Genomic DNA, 27495 nt, shown 5'->3' on the forward strand with positions numbered 1-27495 from the left:
CCTCTCTCTCCCCGCAGTGATCAGCTCCGCTACACGACTTGGCTGCACCCGCGCACCGGGGAGCCCGTCAACTCCGGCCACATGATCCGCTCAGGTGGGCGCCGGGCGGGAGGAGTGGGGCGCTCGGAGGGGGGGCGTGCGCTTGGGTGGCCCAAGTTTGATCGGACTTTTCTCGCGTTCCCGCAGACTTGCCCCGTGGCTGGGAGGAGGGCTTCACGGAGGAGGGCGCCAGCTACTTCATCGAGTGAGTGTTGGGGGCGCCGCGCCCGCACCTGTGCCTCGAGGGTCCGATCGGGTTTCCGACGCGCCCCCGCTCCCTCCCCCCGCGCGGGTCCCGGCGGGTTGGCGCGCACTGAGCCGTACTCGTGTGAGGTTTTTTTGTGCCTGATTTGTGTGGCGGGCTCCAGGGAGAGGCGGGGTGGAGGCCGTATCTACACAGGGGGATTCCGGAGTAGGGCCCGATGCGGGCGCGGGGGGCTTCAAACTGCGCCCTGGACACCGCGACTGGGCGGGATTCGGGCGCTGTTGCGATGGGACGGACACACCCCCCCACTGGGGTCTCCGGCTGCGAGGAACCTGGCGCGCGCCGGGGTGGGGGAGAGCAGAAATAGGAGTTCTGATCCGGGTCCAGCAGCTGCGGCTTGGGAGGGAGGAAGAGAGACGGACGGTGTCTCGTCTGGGGGACTTTTATCTTCGAGGACGCGATCTCTCGGATGGTTGGTGGAGAGTCGGGACCGCACTCCGTACTGCTCCAAAGCAGGGGCCTGCGGGGGAGAGAGAGGGTGGGGAGGGGAACAGTCGGCCAATTACGTTCCTCGAAGACAATGTATATCTTCAGCTAGTGCTCTACCAGGACTTTTACTCCAGCCTTTGGTAGTCAAGCAGCTTTTCCGCACTGGCTCGGGAGCCCCAGTCGGCAGGTCCCCTAGACCTAGGTGTGCAGGAATGAAATCGAGGCCCAGGGAGTTCAGGCGCCCTTCCGAAGCGAACACTAGTATAGTCTTCACTTTCTCACTCTGGGTGTGGACCTGGGTTGCAGCGTTTTTTTGCAGCCTCTTGCCTGCTCGCCGGAGAGCTGCACGAGATCAGAAACTGCTTTTGATCCTTTGCCCCAGTGCCTGGCACAGAGCAGGTACTCGGTAAATGTTTGCTCACAGAATGAATAAACTAGCCAAAGGATGGACGCGGGTGTATGTTAAGGGACTGTGAGTCAGAATTCCTTTCTTCACCAACTGAAACATTGCTAGTCAGTAGTGGAGCAACATATTTGGAACTTGAATGGTCTACAATATCCCGGAGCCTCCCTCCCCGTTTTGGGGCTCTGGCAGGTGGTTGAAGTTCTGTTGTATGAGATTTATCCTAACGACCAATAGCTGTTCTGCTGTTCTACCTCACATTTGTGTCTGAGAGAGAAGTTGGGGAGCTGGTTGGTGTCCAACTGAAAAATAGTCACAACCTAAAAGTTGAGAGTTATGGTTTATTTGGTGGAAATTTTTAGGGCTTAAGCCTGGGAGGCAGCATGTCAAGTTACCCTGAGAGAACTGCTTAGGAGGTCAGGGGAGGAGCCAGTTTTGCAACAAAGGACAGGTTGTCTGAACATCAAAAGATGATTGTTAATTAAAGAAAACCATATATCCCAAGTTAAGGAATTTAGTGTCTTCTGTGTATGGGAAGATAAAAGAGTCTGGGCTCAATGAAATCACTTTTTTTCATGTGCACCTCAGCTAGGATCCTGGTTTTCACATCCTGAGCTTCCTTTCCTCAAAGGCTTCTGGTTGTAGTCTGAGGACTGCTAGATGGCAGGTATCTCCTTCCCGAGTTTCCTTAGGGCTGTAATCACTGATGACTGACGTCCTTGTTTCCTGATATGGCAGGAAATATTCTGTTTCTCGCTGGGGCCTCAGACTTCTTGGTCAGTGGGCTTCTCTGGCTCATAACTGCATTTATTGATGTGAGATTTCTCCTGTGTACCACACATTGCTCTAGGCATTGCGACTACGGAAGTGAACGAGGCAGACACTGGTTGGGTACTCAGGGAGTTTGCAATTGAGTAGGGGAGGGGAGGAAGCAGAAGAACAAGTAAAAAGACAAACAAGAGTAATGTCAGATAATGGTAACTAGCATGCAAAAAATTAAAGTAAGATGATGTGGTAAGTAACTGGGCGGTTTGGTTGGGTTGGAGGTTAGTGTTGGAGTTCTGAATAGGTGACAATTAAGGTATAATTTAAATGACAAGAAAGAGCCATCTTTGTGTTGATGAGCTGGTAAAGCGTTTCTAGAAGAGAGAAACTGCTGGTGAAAGGGCTTTAAGGCACAAAAGAGCTTCAAGTTTAAGGAGCAGAAAGGCCAGTGTGGCTGGAATGTGGTACAATAAGGGAGCAAGTGGCAGGAGAAGAGGTTGTAGGATCTTAGTTCCCCAACCAGGGATTGAACCTGGGTCCAGGCAACCACTGGTTGGCCAGGGAGTTACCTGATTTACATTTTCAGAATGATCGCTCTGCCTGCTCTAGTGTGGGCTGTAGGTGGGCAAGTGCAGGGACAGTGGTGGGAGGCTATTGCTGTAGCCCAGGCAGGAGTGGATGAAGGCCTGACTGAGGGTGGTAGGGTGCACTGGAGATGGAGAGAAGTAGTCTTGGTGACTGGGTTGCAGTCTGTGAGAGAAAGAAAAGGGTCAGGGATGACTCCCAAGGGCTTGAGCACCTGAGTGGATGGTGCTCATGTCACTGACATAGGCAGGCTGGGAGCAGGTTTGAGGGGTGGGGGAGAGCATGAGATCTTGTTTTGCCATGTTACATTTTGTTGTGACTATATCAGTTAGTCAGATGTGTGAATCTGGGCCCGGGAGAGAGAGAGGACTGGAGATACACATTTGGGCATCATAAGGTTATTCAAGGCCTAGATTAGATGGAATCACTTAGAAAAAGAGTTTAGAGGAAAGATCACCTAAGCCTTGGGAGAGAGTAACATTTAGAAATCGGCAAAAGAGAAGGACTGAAAAGGTAGGAGAAAGCCCAGTAGAATGAGGAGTCCCACAAGCCTAAAGGACAAATCCTGAGTGAAATAAGTAGAAAAGAATACCTGGGGTGAGGAAATAGTAAGTATAGGTGAATCTTTCAGGTGGTTTTGTTGCAAAGTGGAGTTGAGGAACAGAACTGGAGAGGATGTGCATTTGGGGGATTCGTTGTTGTAGAGGGAGATTATAGAGCATGTTTTGTCTTGATGGGAAGGATCCAGTAAAGATGGAGAAGCAGATGATGCAAGAAAGAGATGGGACAGTTACTGGAGCAGTGTTTCAGAGATAGTGGGAGGGAAGGCATCCAGGACTTCAGTCTGATTGGTCTCAGACGGTAACCAGGCCTTTCATCCATTTGCAGAAAGGAAGAGGCTGAGTGCCAGAGCTGATATAAGGAGGTTGATAGGGTCGGTGAGAGGAGAGGTAGGTATTCCTGTCTGATAGGTTCTGTCTTTTCCATGAGGTACTAGGCAAAGTCTTGGGCTGGGGGACTTGAAGAGTGTCCCAACCTTCCTGTCTTTTGCTGACTCTTCTTCAGTAACTGATATCAAGTCCCTGGTGATCATCTTTCAACAAGCCCTGGCTCCCTACCTGGCTCTCTAACTCCTAGGGCCTTGACTGAGTCCTCCCAGGCCGAGGGGAAAGCAGTATGTGAAAAGTGTCCTGCGCTCAGAGGTGATCTATGTGGGGAAGCTGAGACTCTATGGCAGCCGGTTATATTTCCTACCTCTCCTGACAATTTCTTGAGAGACTTAAGGGTTGGCGAGTAACTGTTCTCCTTTTCCCCGCATAAAAATATTCTTTCAGTCTGTTTTCTTAGATTTGCTATGAGCATTTCTGAGTGTTGTATTTTTTGTGGATCCTCTTCCAATAGGGCTCAGTTAGAGGGACAAAGCACTTGTGCAGCTGCTTGTATTTTCCCTACTGGATCTTTGGACTAGAGTGTCATGTGAATTTTTTAGGATGCATCAGTAGATTTGGCAGATGTTTGAGTACTTTCCAGAGAAAAATTTCCTGAAGCAGGAAACCTTGAGCTAAAGCAGGTGGATTTTAGTTTGATTTCTGCACTTTTGGTTCATTTGGGGGTTAACTTGGGACAGAAACAAGGACTCTACTCCTGGTTCTCCCGGTTCTAGACTCCATGATGCTAGTATTCCCTAGGAAGACTTCCTGTAATCTAACACTTCTTTACTTTCTCTTAGGCGGAGACCAAGTTATGATAGTAATTGGGATAGTAGTGTCATTAACAGCATTAGCAATGGTAGTGGTAGCAATTATGTAATGCTGCTGCTGCTAAGTCACTTCAGTCGTGTCTGACTCTGTGCGACCCCATAGACGGCAGCCCACCAGGCTCCTCCGTCCCTGGGATTCTCCAGGCAAGAACACTGGAGTGGATTGCTGTTTCCTCCTCCAGTGCATACATGCATGCTAAGTTGCTTCAGTCATGGCCGACTCTGTGTGACGCTATGGACAGCAGCTCACCAGGCTCCTCTGTCCACAGGATTCTCTAGGCAAGAATACTGGAGTGGGTTGCCATTTCCTTCTCCAGCAATTATGTAATAGCTCCATCTTTTTGAGTCCTTGAAAAATGCCAGAAACTGTTTTTGTAACTATTATCTGATTTAATTCTCACAACAACTTGGTGAAGTAGGAACTGTTACTAGTTCCATTTTACCAACGAGGAATCTTGTATAATCCTGGGTATTCAGGTGGAAAAGGACAGCTGATGTTCTTCAGTACCTTTTCTTTTTTGAAATGTTATTTATTTATTTTTGGCTGTGCTGTGTCTTCATTGGTGCCACGGAGTCGTCTTTTCTTTATTTAGTTGCAGGGACCAGGGGCTATTCTTTGTTGCAATGTCTGGGCTTTTCATTGTGGTGGCTTTTCTTGTTGCAGAGCACGGGCTCTAGGGCATGCGGGCTTCAGTAGCTGTGGCTTGCAGACTCTAGAGCACAGAGTCAGTAGTTGTGGCACATGGTTTCAGTTGCTCCATGGCATGTGGCATCTTCCTGGACCAGGGATTGAACCCGAGTCTCTTGCATTGGCAGGCAGATTCTTTACCACTGAGCCACCAGGGAAGCCCCATCCAGTACCTTTTCTTATTGATCCTTCTGACAGGCCCTAGAAGCAGCAAATCATGGATTATCCTGTTTTACAGATGATGAAATTCAAGTTCGTGAAAGTTCAGTTATTTGGCTGAAGTGTTAGAGCTGGGACTAGACTGTAGGTCTTCATGGTCACCATGGTGGTGGTGGTGGCTTCTACCCCAGATCACCAGTGGGAGCTCATGTTGATACTTGAAGCAGCCTTGTGGCATGTGTCATCACGCCGAGTCAGGCTGCCTAGGCAGGGCTCACGTGGTCACACCCCTTCTCTGTTTTGCTGGGGATTGAGGTGCCTTGGATGGGCAGTAGCCCTTGGTATCCTGTGCTGACTGGTGGTGCTGGTGCATGTCTCTGATGAGTAAGAAATGGGAGACATTAATTTTTTTCCCCTGCACTATATGGCTATTGGGACTCTTAGTTCCCCAACCAGAGATGGAACCCATGTGCCCTGCAGTGGAAGTGCGGTGTCCTAATCACTGGACCACCAGGGAATTCCCCATTAACTATTACTTAGTGAAAACAGTTTGATAGACACACCCTTTTCAAACATGAAACCCATGAGGGAAAAGTTCTAGAAGAGGCTTTGGGAGCTAGAGTATTACAGTGGGCTGGTCTTCAGGGTTTCATGGAACCCTGTAAGTTGGGTTCTCCCTACAGCAGCCTTTGAATAGATCTTAAGTCAACAAGGAGGATGAATGGCACAGAGGAGGGGTCCTGGCTCCTCGGAGACTTTCGTGCCCAGCGCAGCCCTGGGCACTGAGTAGGCATGGGTATTGAAGTAGATCAGAGGTGTAGGGGAAACTGGGCAAGTTGAAGGAACAAAGCCGTCAGAAACCACACCTGTCAAGGCTGATGCCTGGACCTCAGGCTTCTTGAAGGTTGTTGCTTGCTGTCAAGAACAGCACTCAGTGTGGGAACCGGGCCTCCTTTGGCTTCTTCACCTCGTAACCTCGTGCCGTGTGTCTGGGGAGCGGGACGTCTGTTTTGACCAGGCCTCCCATCCTCCCTGGTTACCAGGCTGCAGTGTCTGCTGTAACCTGGCTTCAGGGTCCGGGCAGGAAGCAGCTGATTGCACAAGGTCTCTTCTAGCTCGAAGGCCCTCAGTTTTAGCTTTGGAGCCTTCCAGGGCTGTCCTGTGTGGGTGCCATTCTCCTTGTGGGTGCCCGCTGGATGAAGGCCACTTTCTCTTCCCAGCCCTTTGGACTGCAACAGATCCCAGGGCAGGACTGGAAACCTGATTTGCAGGACCCTGTGCAAAATCAAAGTGTTTTAAAAACCACCCAAAAAAAAGTGCCATTAAAGGTATTAAAGTACAAAGCTCCTTTCTTTGCTTCTGCAGGCTTTCCCTCCACTTGTCATGGCATTTCTATTTGCTATCGATATTTAATGTCATTCTAAGTTTAGAAAAATAAAAAATTTAAATTCTTGGCATGAATCTTGTGGTTCCTGGTTGTATTGTGGAATATAACGTTTTCAGTGCAAACATTAGGTCTTTGACCTCACAGGCTGAGTCACCGCCCTCATGCCCCACTCCAAGACACCACAGGGCGAGAGTGCTGGGCTCAGAGCCCCTGGACAGGGGTGAGGAGCCCCAGTGCTGGGCTGAGCTGGGTGCTCCGAGGTGGCTGGGAGTGGGCAGTTACAAGCACCCAGCTTTTGGAGGCAGGGATTGGGGACCAGGCATGAACCAAGGCTTCAGGCCTCCTTCAGAAGGATTACTTCTCTAGAATAATGCTGAATATCTAGAGTGTGTGTTTTTATTCTACAAACACAGTCTGAAATTAAAAGGAGAGAGGAGGAATTGAGGAGTGAAGGTTGAACCAGGGGTGACAGAATGTCCACGTGGGGACCCCAGTCGGCTATAGGTACTAGGTATAGAAGGCTGTGAATACAGGATGGCCCAGAAAACTGCCCTCTTGAAGTTTAATTCAGCCTTCAGCCAAGGGAGAGTCTTCCAGGGCACCCCCAGGAAGAAATCTGTCCCGTCTGCCATGTATTCCTCCCCAGACAAATGTTGAACTTCATGGTGGTGAAATTTGTCTTGTAGCATGCCAGCCTGTTCATTCAGGTATTTGTCATCTTTCTCGCTGAGGTATTGCTGGGGACAGCAGTCCCAGCAACTTTATTTCAAACCAGAAAGCAATGGTTCCACAAAGAATGACTGGGAAATTAGCAGCTTACATCTATTTAGGAGGGAAATTCTGAAACCTCTTGTTGTTGAAGGTTAAGAAAAGGTTCTCCCAGCTTGCAAGCCTTGGCATAATCCCACACTTTATGTTTCATTTCCTGGTTGCTTTATCAAGGGTGAAAACTGGCTCATAGATTGAAATGTTAGGTTCTGTGTGAAAGGAACAAGAGCGTTGTTGTGTAGAGAGCTGGAGGAAGGATTAAGAGCCGTGATTTGTGCCACGGTCTCAAAACCAACCCAGAAAAGATCTGGGAAAACCTCTTTAAGACAAATGGTAGTAAGTGGCTTCTTAAGGCTCTTATTTTCAGAGAAAGGACGGGTGGGTGATTTGCGGTGCAGTGTGTGTGTGAAGAGGGTAGGTGTAGATCTCATTCTCTTGATATTTATGGGAGTAAATTTTGGGCTTCCTAAATGGAGGACTTTGGGGAAAGGAGCTTATTTAAGAAAGCAGTTCATGATATGAACTGTTTGGTGATTTAGTGAGGTGCTTACTCTGGTTTTCTGTGTCTTCAGAAAAGAGCATGGGTTTGAGTCTTTTTGCTCCATGTAAAACAACAGCATCTCTGTGAACTGGCAAGGTGTCTTAAGTAAATATTGGCAGAGGAAAAAACATGGGAAAATATGGTTTTGTTTGTCTGTTGTTTTTAAATGAGTGTCAAAACATTTACTTCCAAAACACTGAGAAGTGTTTTGGGTTAATGATTTATTGCTTATGGAGTGCTTCATGAATATTATCAGGTTGGAGGCTCACAATTATGGCATATTTAAGTGCCGAGATGTGGGCTCAGAGGAATATAAAGTGAGTTCCTAAAGTCAAGTGCTGTGTTAACTCAGCCTTTTCAGGGTTCATAGAAGCTGGTGGGCATGTTGTCTCAGCCCAGGGCTTCTCAGACCTTCAGCCACAGCTCTAATGTCAGAAGCGTGCCTGCTAAGTTGCTTCGGTTGTGTTCGACTCTTTGTGACCCTATGGACCAGCCCATCAGGCTCCTCTGTCCATGGGATTCTCCAGGCAAGAATACTGGAGTGGGTTGCAGTGTCCTCTTCCAAGGAATCTTCCTGACCCAGGGATCAAATATCTCTTATGTCTCCTGCATTGGCAGGCAGGTTCTTTACCACTAGTGCCACTTGGGAAGCCCAATGACAGAAGGGTGAAGGCCAACTCACCTGGGAGACCCGGTGGTGGATAACATCCTCAAAATGACTCTGTCCAGAAACTCAAATAGACTTTATCCTCAATTTAAGTTATTAAAACAGTCCCCTCCCACGTCTTCTGTTAAGATCAGCTCTTTTTCAGGATGCATCATGTTTGGTGTATGGCTTTGTGGTTTCCTAAACATGAACTTGTTCCTGCCGGCCTCCATAAAGACATCAGCAGCTTTTGGGACTTCAGGTCCTCTTTTGGCTGGACTGAGTTGTGCCAGGACGCCTTCCTCTCTTGAATCCGGTCTCCTCACAGTCATTGGGATGCTGGCCTGGCATCAGGGTCGGTTTTTCTTTTCATTTATTTATTTATTTTTTACTGAAGGATATTTGTTTTACAGTATTGCATTGGTTTCTACCAAACATCAAACTTTTCTTGAAGCAGAGCACAGGTGGGCAACTTTATCATGCAGAAAAATGCGTAGGAGTTGTTAGGTGGTGGTTACCTGTGTAAGGAGGCAGTGACTTAGTGCGTGGGCTCTGGAATCTGAGTCATCAGATTCCGGGTCCTCCATGTACAGCTCCCTAACCCTGGCAGGTTACTACTACCTGTAAGCCTCACTTCCTTGCTAGTAAAATGGGGATAAATGTGAGAATTATGTGAATTAATTGATAAAAAGGTTTAGCAACTGCCTGACTCACAGTAAGTTCCAATAGATGTGAGCTTCTCTTCTGGATATCCACTCAGCTATCAGGTGAGGTAGAGACGTATGTGATTTCTGAGTCCTGATCATATTCAGCTGCTGCTGCCAGAGTCTGTTGCCCTTGAACTGGGATTGCCTGGCTTGGAAGCCAACGATAGGAGTCAGCTCAGGAATTGGTTTAGACTAATAAAAACTGCATAACCATCATGGTTATTAAAAAGATGTGCTTGCTTCAGCAGCACATGTACCAAAATTGAAATGATACAGAGAAGGTTAGCATGGCCCCTACACAAGGATGACAGGCAAATTCATGAAGTGTTCCATTCATGAAGCAAATTTCTTTTAAAAAGTACTTGCTTACAATAAAATACAACTTAAAAGTAAAGAAAAAAGATGTCCTTAAAGTATTTGCTTTTACGTGTTTGACAAAAAAACTCAAAAATATCCATCTGTGTATTCAGGGGCGTAGAATACATTATTGAGAGCACATGGGGCAAAATGTTAACAGCGGGTAAGTCAGGGTAAGGGGTATATGGACATTCTTTGTACTAGACTTGCAACTTTTCAGTAGGTTTGAAATTTTTCTGAATAAAAAGTTAATTGACAAAAACACTACATAATCTTGTCCAACAACAGCTATGCTGTTCCAAGGCCATGGGTGTCTTGTCCCGGCTGTAGGGACCCGGGGACCAAGAGCCCTGGGTAATGAGGTATGAAGACGGCTCCTGGTTTGTCTCTCTCCTGGGCATTTAGAGGGCTGCACAGATGTCCGGTCCTTAATCTGGGCAGCCGCCTGGTTATCAGCTCTGCCTGCTGAAGGACAGACATTAACTGGTGCTGCCTGGGCCACAGATGTCAACAGTAATCATCTCCATGGTGCTTGATTGTTGAAAAACACATTCTTTTTAGAAGCAGGTATTTTTATTATTTTATTGTCCTCATTTTACAGATCAGACAAGCATCTGAGGCACGCGGTGGAAGAAGGGTTAAAAGATCTTTTCAAAGCCAGAGCCTTGGTGGGGGAGTTGGGACTTGAACCAGGGTCGTTTTGGCTACAATGTGTGTACTGTTTCTACCAAGGTTCAAGGTGTCTTCTGGCTCCCATCACCTTTCCTTCTGTCCCGAATTCACTCTTTTCAGTCTATTCCCCAAAACTCGTCCCCTGTACCTTTGCTTCCCTGAGGACCCTGAGGCAGAAGTCTCCTTGGGCCTCCCTTGGAAAGTCCCCCGCAGGATACAAGAGTGATGGGCCGGGTAGATGGTTCCCAGGCAGGGCAGTGGGTTGGGTCTCTGGTCCTCTGGGGGAGTAGGTCCTCTGACCTCCCTGCAGATGTCAGCTGATCGCAGCTTAGGGGCTGATGAGCCTCTTAAGCCTGCTTAGAGCCCGGCTGTCTCTTTCAGCTTCTGCCAGAAGAGCATTTCCAACGTAACAGCCAGGGTTCTCAGGGTTTTTCAGGGGCTTTTCCTGCCAAGGCAGCGACCTCAGCCTTGTGAGGTCTGACAGCTGGAAGTTAGCACGCAGGCTCTTCAGGGGCTGCTGGCTACCTCCTGTGCTTCCTGGAACACTGCAGTGAGGGATGGGGGGTGGGGAGAAGGTGGGGAGGTGGGCAGCGTGCTAGGGGTATGAAGCGGGCAGAGATCCCATTTCAGCCCTATGCCTGGGCCCCTGGATGCATGGCTCCTGTGTTCTCACCCCTTGGATGAAGTAAAAGATGAGACTGTCTCTTTCCCTGGAGGCATGGAAGCAGAGCAATGTTGTACTTAAATGTAGTAACCTGTGCAATAAGCCTGTCCTCTCCAAACCGAGTTCAGAGCGTGTCCAGAGAGAGCACCTTCCTGGGGGAGCGTTTAAGCAGAGGCGGGCTGGCTTTTGACCCAGGATTCATCTAGACTCTGATGAACATCCGCTGTAGGCCAGTCTCCACACGGGGTGATGTGGAGTGAGACGGAGGTCCCTGTCTCCGTCCTCCAGCGCTGCCCAGTCTGAGAGAGGAGAGGAACACTGGGCAGTTTCAGTGTGGATGACGGGGCTGGCAGCCTGAGAAGGGAGCCCTAGGGAGCATCAGGGGGTGAGTGTGAAGGCCAGCCGCTGTGGAGCAGAGCAGAGGGCAACCTGAGGTTGGGGAGGCCGGTGGAGGAAAGGCGAAGGGGCTGGGGCTGAGGGTATGTGCGTGCCTGTCTGCGCCCCTAGGAGGCTGGCACTGAGTTGAGTAGGAACTGGGCCTGGATATCACCTTTCACCAGTAGCTGGGCTTTAGGAGAGTGACATAATTGTGACATAATTGAGGGTTTTGCCTTGGGATTCCCCCAACTTCTGTGTCTGAGGGGTGGTGCTGTGTGGGAGTTACGGAATGCAAATTCTGGGGTCTGAGTGCCTGGGTTGTGATCTTAGCACTGCTGCCCACTTGAGCAGGTCACTTAAAGCTCTCTGTGTCTTCAGACGTCTTTTTGTCTGTAAAACGGGGAAGATGCCTGTCCTGGTGGCTTAAACAGCGTCTGGCAGATCGTGCATGCTGTGTAACTAGCATTCCTGCTACTCCCATAAAGGGAGCCTCCTCCTATGGTGTAAATGCAGCACAGTCAGCAGACAGAGCTTGTCCCCTTGGGGAAAATCTCCTGAGATCAGGCTAACAGGAGGGAGAATTGTGCTTTCTTATCTGTAAAAGAAAGGGCACTAAATGGCTGTTGCTAAATATCAAAGAAATGATTCCTCGAAGCTCTGCGTGTGTGTGTCCAACCTGAGAGAAGGTGAACAGGTTTCTGGTCTGACACATTTTCCAAATGGACAGTTTTGATTTCCTCCCCATCCACCAGCACCGCCATGGAGAGGGCTCCCGGGTGTTGGCGTTAGTGTTTGCACTGCCTGGCTGGGTATCTAGACTCTTTGTTTTAGAAGCAGTAACCCTGGTGTCTGTATCAGAGCACTCGATGAGGGAGCAGGGAGGGTCGACCCGAAGTAGAAGCTGAGGCATATCTTCTAGGGAGTGGGCTGGGAATCTGCGTCATTATAAGCTCTGTGGGTGCTTATAGACCCTAGAAATGAAAACATCTTAGAGCTTCAGCTTCCCTGTCTGTGCAAGGATGGAAGCGCTCCGTTCCTTCCAAGTGTTACTTGAGAATGAAACGTGATGGCCTACCTGAGCCTCCTAGCGTGCTGTTTGGCACATAATGGATCTGTAGGCCTTGTGAGGCTTTTCATTTAGAGAGGACATCCATCAGGATTCATTCGATGGAGCTGTGAGAAAGGCCTTGAGCGAGTCAGTGGATATAGCTCTCCGTAATGCCTAGCCTGTGACCCTGCTTAGATCCTGGAGGGCCAGGCTCCCTGGGGCCTCTGGTTTCCTCTGTGGAGTTTGGGAGTTCCCTTCTCCCCACTGCCCAGATGATGCTGTTGGCGGCTGTTGGCAGCATTGGCGGGGTGGCTGGTCTTTTGGGGTGACCACTGAGTGGGGACTATGTCTACCTGGTGGGCGGACTAGCCATTCTACATCTCAGAACCCTACGATCACTCAGAGATCCTCTTGAGGGAGGAGGAGGGGCAGGGGTGACGGATGGGTGGTTGTGAGTGATTGACATTGCCAGCCAGAGCAGGCAAGCAGGCTGTGATTAAGTTGAGAAATGGGGATGCTTCCTCTGTGTGGGAGAAGAAATGCATCCCGGCAGACAGTTGTTTTGATGAGTCCTAGAGGAGTCTGGCGTTACAGTCTTTCCTGAGCTGGTCCTGGGGGAGGTGGGACGGGGGCAGGACTGTGACTCAGCGCCTGAATGGCTCACCAGCTCCCCGGGGACAGTGTCAGGCAGTGAGTCAGTGTTCAGCCAAATCAGAGTGGCTTTGTAGACTTGACGTTTGGCTTGACCCCCTCGACGCTGGCAGGCACACGAGGAGAGAGGGTTGACTGGAATTAGGGGTAAATTGGGGTTGTAAACTGAAGGGGTGAGGAGGGATGCAAAGTCAGGGTCCCAGGGAGGGTAAATGATTCCCTCCACTGCCCATGAAAGCCTTTGAAAAGGTTTCTTTTCTCAACACATTCTAACCTGGGGATTTTTAAAAAATAGACACATGAATGCTGTGAAGCTAAATATCTATAATCACTGTACCCATTAATCCTTTTCTAAACAGAATTGGCGGTACCTGAAATTACATCCGCTTGCTGAGGCTTTGAATAATCACATTTTTTTTTTAGCGCTAGTGTGTAGGTGGGAGCTGGGGAGAGCTCAGTTGGCCTCTGCTTCGACGTTCTCCCAGCCCTCTTCACCTGAAAATGCAGCATGTGTTGGTGGGTTTGGCACTATATCGTTTCTAAAACTTGGGCTGGGGGGCTAGTAATTCTTTGGGGGAGGGCTTTGGGAGAGGGCTTCCCAGTCTCTGAACAGGTAGATATTTAAATTAAAACCCAAAGCACACTCTTTTTATTTCATGTATTTTATTCCATGTATTTTGAAATGAGGAGCACAGTGATTTCAGATGCAATAATAGTGTTGTGCAGTGTTCTTGTTGGGCTTTTTTTTTTTTCTTTTTTTCTTTTTTTTGCTGGGCTTTTTGAAGCTGCTCCTTGGGGCAGAGAGGACCTGGTTGATGCTAGATTGCCTCCTTGAGTTCATGGAAAGGTTCGAGAATTTTTTTCTTTCAGGTCTTTGTTGGATTTTGCTTGGTTTGGGGGTACAGTAAGCTGAACGCTGGGGCAGGAGGACTGTCACACTGAGAAGCCAGTTGCTTTTGTTGAGTTCTTATTTACTTTTTCTTTTATAAATGTTTATCTAGTGCACACTGTGTGCGCTGGATATCATCACTGACTCAATGGACATGAGTTTGAGCAAACTCTGGGAGATGGTGAAGGACAGGGAAGCCTGGCATGCTGCAGTCCATGGGCTCGCAGAGTTGGACACGACTGAGCAACTGAATGACAATGTGCACTGCTCTAGGGGCTTAACAGACGTGAGCTCATAGTCCTCATACCAACCCTATGGGGCAGGTCCTATTTCTATCCTCATTTTATAGACAAGGTGGGTTACGGAACGCATGGCGCGGGTGTTAGGTGGCAGGGGTGGGATCAGCCCCAGCTGTCCTTTGTTGGTCCTCACCGTCCCTTTGTACCTGTTTGGCCTGTCTCCACTGTGCTCCATGGTGGGTTGGGTCTGGGAGAGGAAACAGATCCTTTAAACCAAAAGCCTTTGCTTCTGACTTGCCTTCTTTTAGGGATGGACACCTCCCTCCCCTAGTCCCACCCAAAGTGGAAAGAAGATTTTGAAAGTCAGCTCCTCTTCATTGTGAAAAGGTTTGGCCTTTGGAGGAGAGTGAAAACCTCACATCTAGTTCTTTCCCGCAGCCTGCGGGTTATTGCTCGGGTCCCTGTCCTGGGATATTCCTGGTGGGAGGAAATGGAGACAGCTTGTGGACTGAAGCAGGGAGAAGGTGACGGGCTTTCCTTTTTCCATAGTTGCCTCAGGGTTTCATGAGGGGGGTGGTGATGGGACCGCTGGCCACCTGGGGGAGTGAGCAGAAATGTCCTTGACTCTTCCCAGTTAGTAAAGAATCCGTCTGCAATGCAGGAGACCCCAGTTTGATTCTTGGGTCAGGAAGATCCGCTGGAGAAGGGAAAGGCTACCCACTCCAATATTCTGGCCTGGAGAATTCCACAGACTGTATAGTCCATGGGGTTGCAAAGAGTCAGACACAACTGAGTGACTTTCACGTCACTGCAGAAGCAGAGGGGCAGGGGAACCTCAGTGGGTGCTGACCGATCCACAACCCGCCAGTGCTTGTGTGATGGCCTGGTAACTCGGCTATTTCCTGCAGACTGATACCGCACGCCACCCCCAGCCCTCCCAACCTTTCTGGAGCTGGTTGTGGCCCAGGCCTATCCCCCTCCTGGCCCTGGCTGTATCTGCCTGGGGAGGAAGTGGGGTCGGCGGAGGGACCCTGAGTGTGGAGTGCTTTCACCTGGGTTCAGCTCTCACACACGGTTCAGCTGTTCCCCTCTGGACTTCAGATAGGGCAGCCCTGGGGTTGTGGGTGAGCGCACAGGCAGCACAGCTTTGTGGCCCCATCATTTCATTTAACCTCTGAATAAAATGGGGCAATGCTGGCATCTGACTCCTGGGACTTTTGCACTGCTCACTTGAGAATGATACGTGTTAGTACTCAGTCCCCAGAACATAAATTTTAGCAAGTATTTCTAAGGAATTTGTCTTTTTTCTGCAATGGCCGTGCTGGTCTAAGTGCATTTGAGTGATTCCTTGACTTACATCCTGCAAGGACTCTTGTCTTCTGATCCACACAGAGGGTACCTGTGGACATTTCCCGGCTCAGATTCTCAGTTATGAGCGTCTTCTAATAGACAGCATTGAATGTGCGTTTTGCCCAAGCAAAAAATTGCCAACTCTACCTGCTGATTCTAACCATTTGTTGTTGTTTAGTTGCTAGATTGTGTCTGACTCTTTTGCAACCCCATGAACTGTAGCCTGCCAGGCTCCTCTGTCCATGGGATTTCTCAGGCAAGAATACTGGAGCGGGTAAGAATAAGGAGCTATTTCCTTCTCCAGGGGATCTTCCCGACCCAGGGATTGAACCCACGTCTCTTGCTTGGCAGGCAGTTGACTCTTTACCACTGAGCTACCTGGGAAAGCTACACCCTAATTATGACTTTGGCTTTTGGATTTAGGCAGTTTGGGTATAGTTGCAGCAGAGATTGTTTCTGACCAGGCTCTGGCTTGCTTCCCCTGGGGAAAGGGAGAAAATAGCTCCAGTGATAACAGAGAAATGGAGAGGGGAGGTGAGATTCAGTTTAGCGTTTCTGTGTCTATTTTGTGTGTGTATACAAACCATGCTGTTTGTATTCTGGGGGCAGTAGGGGGCTCAGGGGGCTGGCCAAGTAAGATGCCCACACAGGTTCAGGCTGTAGGTGGTCAGGTGGTGTGTGATGAAGTGTCAGGTGAGTGCTGAGGGCCCACATGGAGAGGAGCATCCGGGGAAACAGTTCAGTGGTGGATGTGTCGGGGAAGGCTGAGGGGTCTTGTGTGCTGGACTGAGTGGGGACTGGAGGAGGAGCGGGTGCCTCCAGCAGGGAGCCAGCTTCCACTGTTCAAGGAGATCCCTTCATTTAGCAGACCTTCACTGAGCTCTCAGTGCGCCAAGCCCTGGCCTGGAGGCTGGGGATATCAAAATGGGTAAAGCAGAATAGAGAAAACAGCCTTGAGAGGCAGAAAGGCCCAGTGATTGGGAGCATGGTCCAGCACGAGATCGCCTGGATTTGAACCCCAGCCCTCCCTCCCACTTACTAGTTTATGGATCCTGAGCAAATTATGTAATCTGCGGCCTCAGTTTCTTCCTCTGTAAAATGGGGATACTAGTAATTGTGGTGGGGATTAAATGAATTAAGATTACTCGGAATAGTCTTGAATATATGAAGCACTCTGGAGTGTTGGCTATTATTATTGCTAGAATATGGGTTCCATGCGGGCAGGCATTTTGTCTGTTGTGTTCACTTGCTATATCACCGGCTCTCAGCAGGTATCTGGTATACCAGAAGGTCATAGGCATTAGTTGAGGAATCAGAGTGCCACTAGTGTCCTCAGGGAGCCTGAGAGCCTGTTCTCTGGTGGGGACACAGATGTGTCAACAACTGGAGGAGACTCTGCAAGTGCCTGGATAAGGGAAACATGCGGACTGGAGAGGCACAGAGAGGGGTGGCCAGGGCAGGCTTGCTGGGGGAATGGGGGAGCCTGAGCTGGACCTTGAAGAACAAGCAGGGAATTTCTAGGTAATGACAGAGTCTGGATATTCAGGGAAGAGAAAGCAGAGTGGGCAGAGCTAGCTAAGAGTGTGACATGTTCAAGGACATCAAGAGAGGAAGGAGGCTGCAGAGAGGACTGCTTTGAGGAGTTGGGGCTTCATCCTGAGGGTGGCGTGGATCTGGGCTTAAAAAGGGGTGTAAGGCCTCCCCCGACCCCCATGGTTATGGGGGAGGAAGGTGGGATATCCTGGCTGTGCTGGTCATTCTCCCAGACTCCAGTTCAGGAGTCCAAAGAGATGCGGCTGAAGGAAGCGGGTTGAAGCCTGTGAGACATCCCAGCCATCACCTGGCAGGTGAGGGCTTGGCCTCCAGAGGAAGAGAGGCTGGGAAACCTACACCACTGCCTGGCAGTGCTCCTGCCTTAAAATAGAAGGAGATGGAGATAAAGAGTGAGAGGTGGTGTGAGTGTCCAAGGGGTGACCTAGTTAAAACCCGAGCCCCTGGAAGTGCGAGAACCACTCTCCCTTCGTTCACATGCCAGGGCCTTCCACGGGGCAGCTGCCAAGGGTGGCCTTACCTTCCTTATCTTGTCCCTCCTCAGCCCTGGGCCTCGAGCAGAAGTCCTGTCACTGGGGGCCTCTGCCCCACCCCACTGACAGAGGAAGTTTGTTTCCCAGGCTGGTGTGCTGCTGATTGAGGGTATGGGGACTGAGAGTAGGAGAAATATGGGCGTGAAAAATGGGTGAATGGATTCAGGTTAATGGAACCTATGCATTTAGTAACTCCAAGAGAAGAAGACTTGGAGGAAAAACTCTTTACATTTAGGCTTTTGTTGCCCACAGTGTATCATAATTCCTCATAGACTCGATTATCCTACAGACAGTAACACCCTTAGATTCCCTGGTTCATCTTCCCTCCACCTTCCTAAATCCCACCTAGAGATGGTAGAAAAGAGGAAAAACAGAGAAGGCTTTTACTTTTCTTTGCCTCTTTCTTCATTGGTCCATCCTGATTTCTCTGAGGCCTTCAGGACTCATTTCTGTGCCTAGTAATTTATGTGCTGAAGGTCCTTGCATAGGACTTTTAAACTTTAACAGAGATTGTGGGTGTGATGGAAATTGTGTGGAGATGCTGTTTGCAGGAATGTGAGGTGAAACCATCTATCCGTGACCCCTGGTGGTGGTTTCTGGGTCTGCGATCCTGAGTCAGGAGGGTGCCCCAGGACCACCACTTGGTCAGCACCTACTGTGTGCTCACTTGCCCCTCACCCGAATGGCCCTGGGAGGCCGGCGTCGTCCGCAGGGAGAACTTCCAGAGCTGAGAGAGCACGAGCCTCCGCAGGTGACCCAGGGTGCTGACTGTTTCTGGTGACCTGGAGCCTGAGGCCACATTTAAAATTGCTGGGAACAGTGAGCCTGTAGGAGTGGCTCACAGCTGTTTGAGAGCCGTTGAGGTGCTTTTCTGTGATCAACACTTTTTATGGCTTATTTGCTTTGACCCTCATGGTAGCCCTAAAAGGTGTCATTTTCCTCCATTTCATAGATGAGAACACAGGACCAGGGAGGCTCTAAGTCCAAGGTTATATACAGCCGGAAGGGCTGGTGTGTCACGATTCTTAGCCAGCTTTTGCAGAGCATGGTACCTATAATTGACTGAAACCTCACAAGAAGGACTCCCCACCCTCCCCTGGCCGGGTGGTGTGTTATGATTCTCATTTACGCTTGTGGAACTAAGATCCAGAGGTAAATGATTTACCCAGAGTCACATAGCGGAGGTGGGGTGGGGTGGGGGGTGGGAGGTAGGAGCTGGTCTTGGACCCAGACCCCAGGTGCCTCACTGGGCTTCCTTGACTTCTCCTTCCACCTTGAAAAGCCAGGAGCAGCTTGCATTTGAGTCACACAGCCCTTCAGACGCTGGGGGTGGAATGGGGTAGAGTCTGAAGGAAGGTGGGAGTAGTGGTGAGTCTTGCCAGGAGAAGCCCCTCCTGGCCTGGTGACAGCGTCCCCACCTCCCTTGGCACTCACACGGAGTCACGTGGCTTCCTGCCTGAAGCCCTGCACTGATGCATTTTCCATTCTTGTTGCCCAGGCTGGGGCTCAGTAGACCAAATTCAGTTTGTCTGTTGGTCTTCCCAGTACAAGCAGTTGGTAAAGCCCAGGACTACTTGGCAATAGACACATTTCCAGGGAACTTTAAAAAATGGAATGGCTCTACTTTGAAATATGTCAAGAATCAGACCATTCCCATGGCCTCTTACCATCCCGGTTCTCACCACCGTCATCTGCTGCCTGCATTGCCGCGTTACCCCCCTAGCTGGTCCCCGTGTCTCTCTCCCCCTCCCCGACACGGTGGGGTGCTTAGTCACTCAGTGGTGTCCGACGCTTGTGACCCCATAGACTGAAGCCCGCCAGGCTCCTCTGTATGGAACTCTCCAGGCAAGAACACTGGAGTGGGTTGCTATTTCCTAGCCAGAGATTGTTCTTCAGCAGAAGTTGGGTCAGCTCAAACCACCTAAGGGCTCCCATCTCACACGGACCCCAGAGCCCTCACAGTAGGAGGCCCTGTGCCGCCTGCTCCCTCACCCCCACGTCACCTCATTTCCTTCTGTTCTCCCTGACGCTCTGCTCCAGCCTTGCTGTTCCTTAAACATGAGAGCACAGCCCGCCACAGAGCCTTCACACTCACTGTTCCCTCTTTCTGGAATGTTTTCCTTCAGGTATCCCCATGGCCTGCTGCTCCTGTATTGTCTTCAGGTCTTTGGTCAGGTGTCACCCTTCATGGTGGCCTTTCTTGAGTCCTCTCCTCCAGCACAATCTATTTCCTTAACCCTACTTTTTTTTGTTTTTTTAAAGAATTCTCAACTTGATCATATTACAATTTTAATTTGTCTCCCGCTAGAATTTAATGTCCATGATGACACAGAATAGTGCCTACTTTGTTCAAGGTTATACCTCTAGTGCCTAGAATAGTGGTTGGATCAAGTAGGTATTCAGAAAATAATTTTTTTTAGCTTGTTTGAGGTATGATTGGGGGTTTCCCAGGTGGTGCTAGTGGTAAAGAACCTGCCTGCCAATGCAGGAGACGTAAGAGACACAGGTTCGATTCCTGTGTTGGGAAGATTCTCTGGAAAAGGAAATGGCAACCCACTCCAGTATTCTGGCCTGGAAAATCCCATGGACAGAGGAGCCTGGCGGGCTACAGTCCTTGGGGTCACAAAGAGTTGGACACAACTGAAGCAACTTAGCATGTATGCACAAGATATGATTGACAAATAACAATTATGTATATTTAAGATGTACTAATTGATGTTTTGATATATATATACACATTATGAAATGGTCACCACAATCAACCTAGTTAACAGGTGCATCGCTTCACATGGTTCCTTTTTCTGTGTGGTGAAAGAAAATAATTGTTGAATGAATTTATTCAGTAGTTCAGTGAACTCTGTGATAGTCTTTCTTTGGTACTCTACCTGAGAAGCCCATCAGCTACTAAGTGATGTCTCCCCGCTTGGCCCCAAGAAGCACAGGCCTTGGCTGCTCTGCCTCAGGTGTCCCCAGTGTCTCCTTTCCAGTGTGGGGATGGCATGGTGTCCCTCTATTTTTTTGTTGGCTTCCAGTCACCCCTTGTGGAGAATTACCTGAAAATGGACATTTTTCTATCATGCCTACCCACATTGACTACACGAAATTAAAATGGGTGAGCTTACCTGCTAACCACCATTGGTATTTAAATACCCATTGAGTTCTCAAAGCCATACAAATACTTGAAGTGGCTGGAGGAGACGGCATCCATCTCTTGAGGTTCTCTCTGCAGAATTGGAGCTGAGCCATGTCCAGGACAACAGTGTGATTCAGGGCCCAGGATATAATAGACTGGAAGGAAAGAAGCCAAGGTTGAGTGAACAAACACCTGTTGTGTGTTGCTCATGGCCAAAATGGTTATTTCAGTCTTAATCATATTCTAACCTTGAGGTTGATGATTGAGTGTCCCTGTGATGGGATAGGGAAATTAAGGCTCAGAGGTGATGTTATCAAGGCTCTTACTGACTCTAGAGCCTTGGAAATAATAACTGGACAAGGCTCTAAAAGGGAACTCACAGCAGGCTGTAGAGAACTGTTAGTATTTGGGGTCACAGGGGCCGTGTGGCATCAAGCAGTGACACAGATGGGGAGATAGGAGTGCTCTCTCAAGTGTGGCTTGGATGGTTTTGAGATAGCCTGTTGAATATGAACAGATTTTCCCCACCCCTCCCCATTACGAATTACCTGAGAATAGGGAGAAGATAGTTTTAATGAAGCCCTGGTGATATGGGGCTGGAGAAACCCTGGCACCAACCTTCCCCCACATAGGACCTATGCATCTCAGGGACCATCCCAAACAATGCTCATGTAAGTACATTCAGCTCATCCTGGTTCTAGGACGTCACCAGTCTTGGATATTTCTTGATTGGGGAAGGCAGAACTTTATTACATCATGGGGAGGGAGGAACCCACGGAGAGAATGGGGCTGTGAAATGGGCTTCCCTGTTCTAGGGGGACCAGGTAGTGCTGGCATGGTGCTGGCTTTCAGAACCTCAAAGCCCTTATGAAGTGAATACTTCTTACTATCTAGTCCCTGGTGATGGGATTGGGGCCTGTCTTCTTGACATCAGTTTAATTAATTTCTTCTAATTCATTTATCAGCATTCATTTGCTCCTACTCTTTTCCAGGTGGCACCATGCCAGATTCTGTGGCTACAAAGACAAGGATGTTGTCAAGGAATTTACCATCCAGCACAGGGAGAAAGACAAACCAAAGATGATATTTAGTGTGGAGAGGCTGTGGGACAAAGAAAACAGGGTGAGGCTGGAGCGTGGTGCCTCAGGCCACAAAGCGTTGGGTTGGCAAACTTGAGTTGACTCTTATCCCAACCCAGTCAGTTACTTGACCTTGGGCAAGCTCTTGTTCTGGGATAGGTGCTTCCATACTTTATCTTATTTATTCCTAAGATCAGCCTGCCAAAGTAAAAATGTTCTCCCGTTTTGTAGAAATTTGGAGACGGTGAGTAAGTTGTCTGGGTCACTAGGTAAATAAGTGGCTGGATCAGGACTCCAACCCAGGTCTCACTCCAAAGTTCCTGCACTTTCTGTTGTATCCAGCTGATGAAAATGAGTTTCATCCATGCCCCAGCACGGCCAGGGCCCTCTGGGAGGTGCAGCACTGGGCAGAGGGGTTGAGTGACCAAGGAGTCACTCATAGGAGTCAAAGGGATGATGTGACCAGCCAGAATGCTAATTTTGTTATAGCCTGCATGGATGGACGTGTGGTGCTTATGACATGGGAGAAGGTGGTGATCTTCTGCTCAGGGGAGATCACACATGGAGGATTGGGGTCCCTTTTGGGATCACCCTTATAAGAGGGATGTGACTAGGTGAAGCCCTTCCAAGGGGGTGATTGTGTTGGGCACAGGAAACCTTGTATCCTGAAGAACATCCGTAGGAACCTGGGGTGTTTCATGTGAGCAAGAGGAGGCTCCCAGGGAAATGAGGGCTGGCTGCAAATATTTGAAGGACTGTCATGTAGAAGAGTCTTATTCTCTGGGAAAACTACAGAAAGGCTTGGCTCCAGGTTTTTAACAGAACCTTCTAACATATCTCGGGACATAGTGAGATACTGTCACCAGAGGTAATCAAGCCCGGATGGAAGCAGTGGAGAGTATGGAGTAAGTGCTGTCTATCATTCCTCTGCTCCGGAGCCCTTGCCTATGGCTGTGTCTCTGCTGTTCCAGGTGTGGGTCCTGGGAGAGGGTACAGAAAGGAAGGGTTTAGGCTTTCTCTCTCCCAAACCCAGGTCTCCTCAGCAGACTCAGGTACCTCCAGGGGTGGTGGAGCAAACACAGGGTTAGAATCAGGATTAGAAGACCGAGGTTTGAGCCTTGGCTCAGCCGCCTACAGCTGTGTGACCTTGGATGGTGCATTTGTTCTCTCTGTAAAGAGGGTCACGTCAGCCCCTCACCCATTAGCCTTTCATCAGGTAGTAAGTGACAAAATGCTTTGTCAAGGAGAGAGGGTTCAAATTCTGGTTGGTAACGGGTGCAGCTCTGACCACTAGGAGCATAATCAACTTCAAGGGGCTTGGGCGTCCTGTGTCTAGGAAACTTCACCCAGTGGTGGTAGGGGACCTGTTAGGTGCCAGTGTCTTGGAGAACTGGCTCCAGGTTTGTACACAGTCCTCTGAAATGTTTTGTGACAAAGTGAATTTCCCATCACTGGTGATAAGCAGGAGAGTCCTCTGCCTTTAAGGGCCCATGAATAAAGAGTCAGAAGGAGAGACTGGGACAGGTGTTGAAAAGAGAGGGATCCAGGAAACCTTCATGGAGAAAGTGACATTTGAGTAGGACCTAGACAAAGATTTCATTATGCGGGGAAGGCGGCAAAGGCCTGGAGGAGTCGGGGGCGTGTGTGGGGTACATATGACATGAGGGAGAGAATCAGATGCTGGGGTGGGTAGGGAGTCTCCTTATTGGGGTGGGGTGTTGCCCCCCAGCTGGAAGACTCTTCTGTTCCTGACAGGAGAGCACGAAGCTCTCTGGTGGTTGAAAGGAAGCAGGTTGACTACAGTTCGACATGGCGTGGGTCAGGAAGGGGCAGGGTGAGAAATCTGGGGGAGGCTGTCTTACATTCCCTTCATTTCTCAGGGTAAGGGCAGGCCCACATGGGAAGTGGCTTTACTGGCAGGTTTAGGGCGAGCTGAGGTTAGAACCAACGCCTGACACCTCGCCCAGGTTTTCACCTGGCCCCATGCGTGAGTCGGCCGAGATTCCATTTTTTCCTGGTTCTGCTTCTCGGCAGGCTATTCCTCTTAAGGTAAAAGAGGACAGAGCCGAGTTGTATTTACCAAAGGGGCTGGTTGGGCAGGTCTTCTTGCTGAGACCCATGTCTCAGGCCAAGGTCAGCTGCGCTGGCTCCTGGTGGGTGGAGTCAGGCCCTGGCTAGCCCCCAGCTAAAGGGCTTTTGATCGGGAATGACCACTACTGGTAGGAACTGAGGTTTTACAAGGCATTGCCCCTGAGAACAGTGGGCTGGAAAGATTACAGCGCTCACATTCTTTCTTAGGAGATTAGGGCCTTGGGAGATTATGGGATACACAGGAGGCTGTAGGAGGGCTGTAAATTTCCCATTTGGGACAATTAATCTGATGGATGGTAAAACAGCTCTCCACTTCCTCTCCCCCTCCCTGGACTGGGCTGGGCAGTCAGGCTGGCTGGAGAATGTCCCAAGAATGTACACCCTGGATTCCTGCCCTGCCTGTTTGGGCCCCTGGTTAAAACCTTCCCTGGAGGCAGAGTCGGGGCCTGTCCTTTTCCTGCCTCCCCTTTGGAACAAGGAAAAGCACACAGTAGGTGCTTTATAAAGTACTATGCAGAGCCATTACTTACTTGATTAAAGCCTGGCTGTTAGGGGCTGGTTGGACTGGGGCTATGGGTGGGGAAGCTGAGCCCCAGGGTAAGATCACCTGCCCAAGGTCACTCAGGTCATTGGTGGTAACTGGGACTCCAGCCAGGTTTCTCCACTCCTGGGCCTGGGCATCTTCTTCCCAGTTCTGTGTTCAAAGTGAAAGTGAAATAGATGATGGGCTTTTTTTCTGGTTTCTCTGCTCTGGCCAGTCACAGGGTCCCTGGTGTGGTGACTGTACAAGGTGTGACACGGTCCTGCTCCCATCTTCCCCAAGCAGTTGCAGCATTCCCAGGCTGCCCTTCCCTCACATGCTCACTGTGTTTGTGGCTCGTTTTGGCCGTCTGCCTCCCCAGCAGGGCCTGGCACCTGTGGTTGGTGCAGGTTCCCGCACAGTGCCTTGCTCCTGTGCCTCCTGAGGGCCCTGCCGTGAAGCAGCTTGAACTCCGGCGAGTGTACTTGGTTCAGCTGGTTGTCCTGTCCTCTCTTCAGGGGCCCAAAGACCTCATACTATATCGTGCCTTCAGATCAGGGCCTTCCAAGGTGTTCTTAACCTGGGGCTTCTCTCTATGTGGTCTGCATCCTATAGGGATCACAGCGATCACTTTGGCCTGAACACAACCCAACCACATCATAGTGTTTCTAGCACTTTCTTCCTTCTGTGCCTTTGCTGTTGCAGTCCCTAATGCATCCTTAAGACATTGTCTCAGGAAACCTTCCCTGACCCCCTTTCACTAAGGCTTTGTGACATCCTTTTATTGGTGCTTTCATTCATTTATTCAACAAGTATGTCATGAGAAGCTGTTATGAGCCTGCCGTGTTGTGAAGGCTGGGGAGCACAGCCATGAATGAAGCAAAGTTGTCTGTACTCGTAGAACTTACACCCAAGCATCCTCTCCTGCCGCCTTTCACCTTAGTTTACACTAAGGTTTCTCTCTCTCCACGTTAGCCTGTTAACCTGTGAGTGGGGCAGAGGCATCTGCCTTGAGAAGCTCAGGCTAGACTAAGGAACATGTAGACAGGGTGAGGAGGTGCCCAGTTGGCTGGCACCCAGGATATTTGTGGTGTAGGATGCCCAGACTCTTCTTTTGGTCAAAGAAGATGCCACCACAGAGTTAGGAGGGTGTCAGGACTTTTAAAAAAGTTTTATCTTATTGAAGTATCATTGATTTAAAATGTGTTAGTTTCTGGTACACAGCAGAGTGATTCAGTTATATGTGTGTTCTTGTTCATATTCTTTTTCCCTATGATTTGTCACAGGAGGTTAGATGTAGTTCCCTGTGCTATACAGTCGGACCTTGTTGTTTATCTATCCTATATTTAATAGTTTGCATCTGCTAATCCCAAGCTCCCAATCCACTCCCCACCCCCCAACTCTTTCCCCACCTTGGCAACTACAAGTCTTTTCTGTTCTGTTTATTTGTTCTGTATGTCTGTGAGTCTATTTCGTAGGTAAGTTCATTTGTATTATAATTTAAATTCCATATATAAGTGATATCATATGATACGTCTTTCTCTTTTTGAGTTCACTTAGTATGTTAATCTCTAGGTCCACCTATATTGCTGTGAATGAAATTATTTAATTCTTTTATATGGCTGAGTAGTGTTCCGTTGTATGTGTATATATACATACACCACATCTTCTTATCCATACATCTGTTGATAGATATTTAGGTTGTTTCCTTCAGACAGGACTGGTCTTTAATGTCATATTGTCCCTTACTAGCTGTTTGACCTTAGACAAGTGAGTCAACTTTTCTGAGCTTCTGTTTCCACATATGTAGTAAGGGGTTAGTGAGAACACCTATCTTGTAGGGGCTTTCATTCATTCATAAGTGTCTCTCCTCCCTGTCCCCACCCCCAAAATCTCAGACCTTTATGGAAAAGTCTTGGAACCCTGATGTGGTCTCTGATGTAGTTTATCCACTCATCCATACAGGGATCCCTTTAGCAGCAGTGCTGATCAAATTGCTTCTGATGAATTCCTTTGGATAACAGGAGAGCTTGCTGCCTAACAGGGCAGCCCCTCCTGTAACTGTCACATCTTCATTGTTAGAAAGTTTCCTCCTAGGTTGAGTTGAAATCTTGTAGGCTCTGACTTCCCTCATTGCTTTTAATTCTGAAGTACAGGGAGTTAGTTATGTTCTCTCTCACCCCTTTTATCTCCTAGCCCTTCCAGTTAGGAGGACGTTTACTAATGTCCCAGGAGGCTCTTTGTAGTTCTTGCTTTGTTACTCAGAGTGATCAGCTAGCTGGGAAGGTCAAGGAGAGGTTTGCAGAGTACAGGATGCTGGGGTGGGGTCTGCAGGGTGAGGAGTCAGCAGATGAGGAAGGGGAGAAAAGCCTTGAGGCAAATGATAAGACAGTGTCTTCTAATAATATGTAGAGTCCAGGAACTCTAGGTTCACAGGAACAGTAGGTGGGGGTGGTGTGTGTGTGTGTGTGTGTGTGTGTGTGTGTGTGTGGTGTGTGTGTGTGTGTGTGGTGTGTGTGGTGTGTGTATGTGTGTGTGGGGTGTGTGTGTGTGTGTGTGTGGTGTGTGTGGTGTGTGTATGTGTGTGTGGGGTGTGTGTGTGTGTGTGTGTGTATGTGTGTGTATGTGTGTGTAGGGGGGAACCGTAAGGGAGGTGGAGCTGGAAAGTTAAGCCAAAGCATGCAGGAACACCTGTGACCTGCCAAGGGTTGTGAACCTGTGGACAGAGGGCTGCCTAGGAGAATGGGTTTTAAAAATGGGTTTGTTGGGGGGCCTAGGTAGCACAGGTTTCACATTCTCCTAGAACCAGCGAATAGATTTCTGAGCACCTCAAACTCTTCTTCTTGCTCTGTTCTGGAGTTACTGGTTAAACCTGTCCTTGGGACCTCTGTTGAGCAGAGCAGGGGTAAGTCAGCACCTTGAATGTGCCAGTCACCCTTGATAGCGTGTTTCTGAGCTCAGCGCACTGGGTGAGCCTGGCTCCAGGCCCCGGCCTCTGGGCACCCCTTCCCTGGTAGGGGTGGCGGCGGACGCGGTAACCAGGGCCGGCGGCCGGCCTCAGCTTGCCTCTGCCCCAGAACTGGCTGGACACACAGCCCTGTCTCTGCCCTGCAGGTCTCTCTTTATGCAGGGGGCCTGCATGAGTAATGCCTGGACTCTGAGCCCTTGGCCAAACGCTCCAGATTCTTTGGGCATCAGG

The 27495-nt window shown here is 49.4% G+C and overlaps 1 protein-coding gene and 1 non-coding gene across 8 annotated transcripts in view; both read left to right on the forward strand.

Moving 5' to 3' along the window:
- The window catches only part of PLEKHA7 (pleckstrin homology domain containing A7), a 212394-nt gene that overhangs the window by 401 nt on the left and 184498 nt on the right, over positions 1-27495 (forward strand). For all 7 annotated transcript variants that reach the window (XR_006341068.1, XM_043901957.1, XM_043901965.1 and 4 more), the window contains exons 2-3: positions 18-94; positions 187-244. Coding sequence is in view for 6 of the 7 variants with exons in the window: in XM_043901957.1 (XP_043757892.1) it covers positions 18-94; positions 187-244 (135 nt within the window). In the remaining variant the exon portion in view is untranslated. The remainder of the gene's footprint in view (positions 1-17; positions 95-186; positions 245-27495) is intronic.
- On the forward strand, positions 9374-9480 carry LOC122703572. Its single transcript, XR_006343524.1, has one exon. It is a non-coding gene; the product is annotated as a U6 spliceosomal RNA (small nuclear RNA).

This window comes from Cervus elaphus, chromosome 1, assembly GCF_910594005.1.
Source record: "Cervus elaphus chromosome 1, mCerEla1.1, whole genome shotgun sequence".
Taxonomy (NCBI): Eukaryota; Metazoa; Chordata; class Mammalia; order Artiodactyla; family Cervidae; genus Cervus; species Cervus elaphus.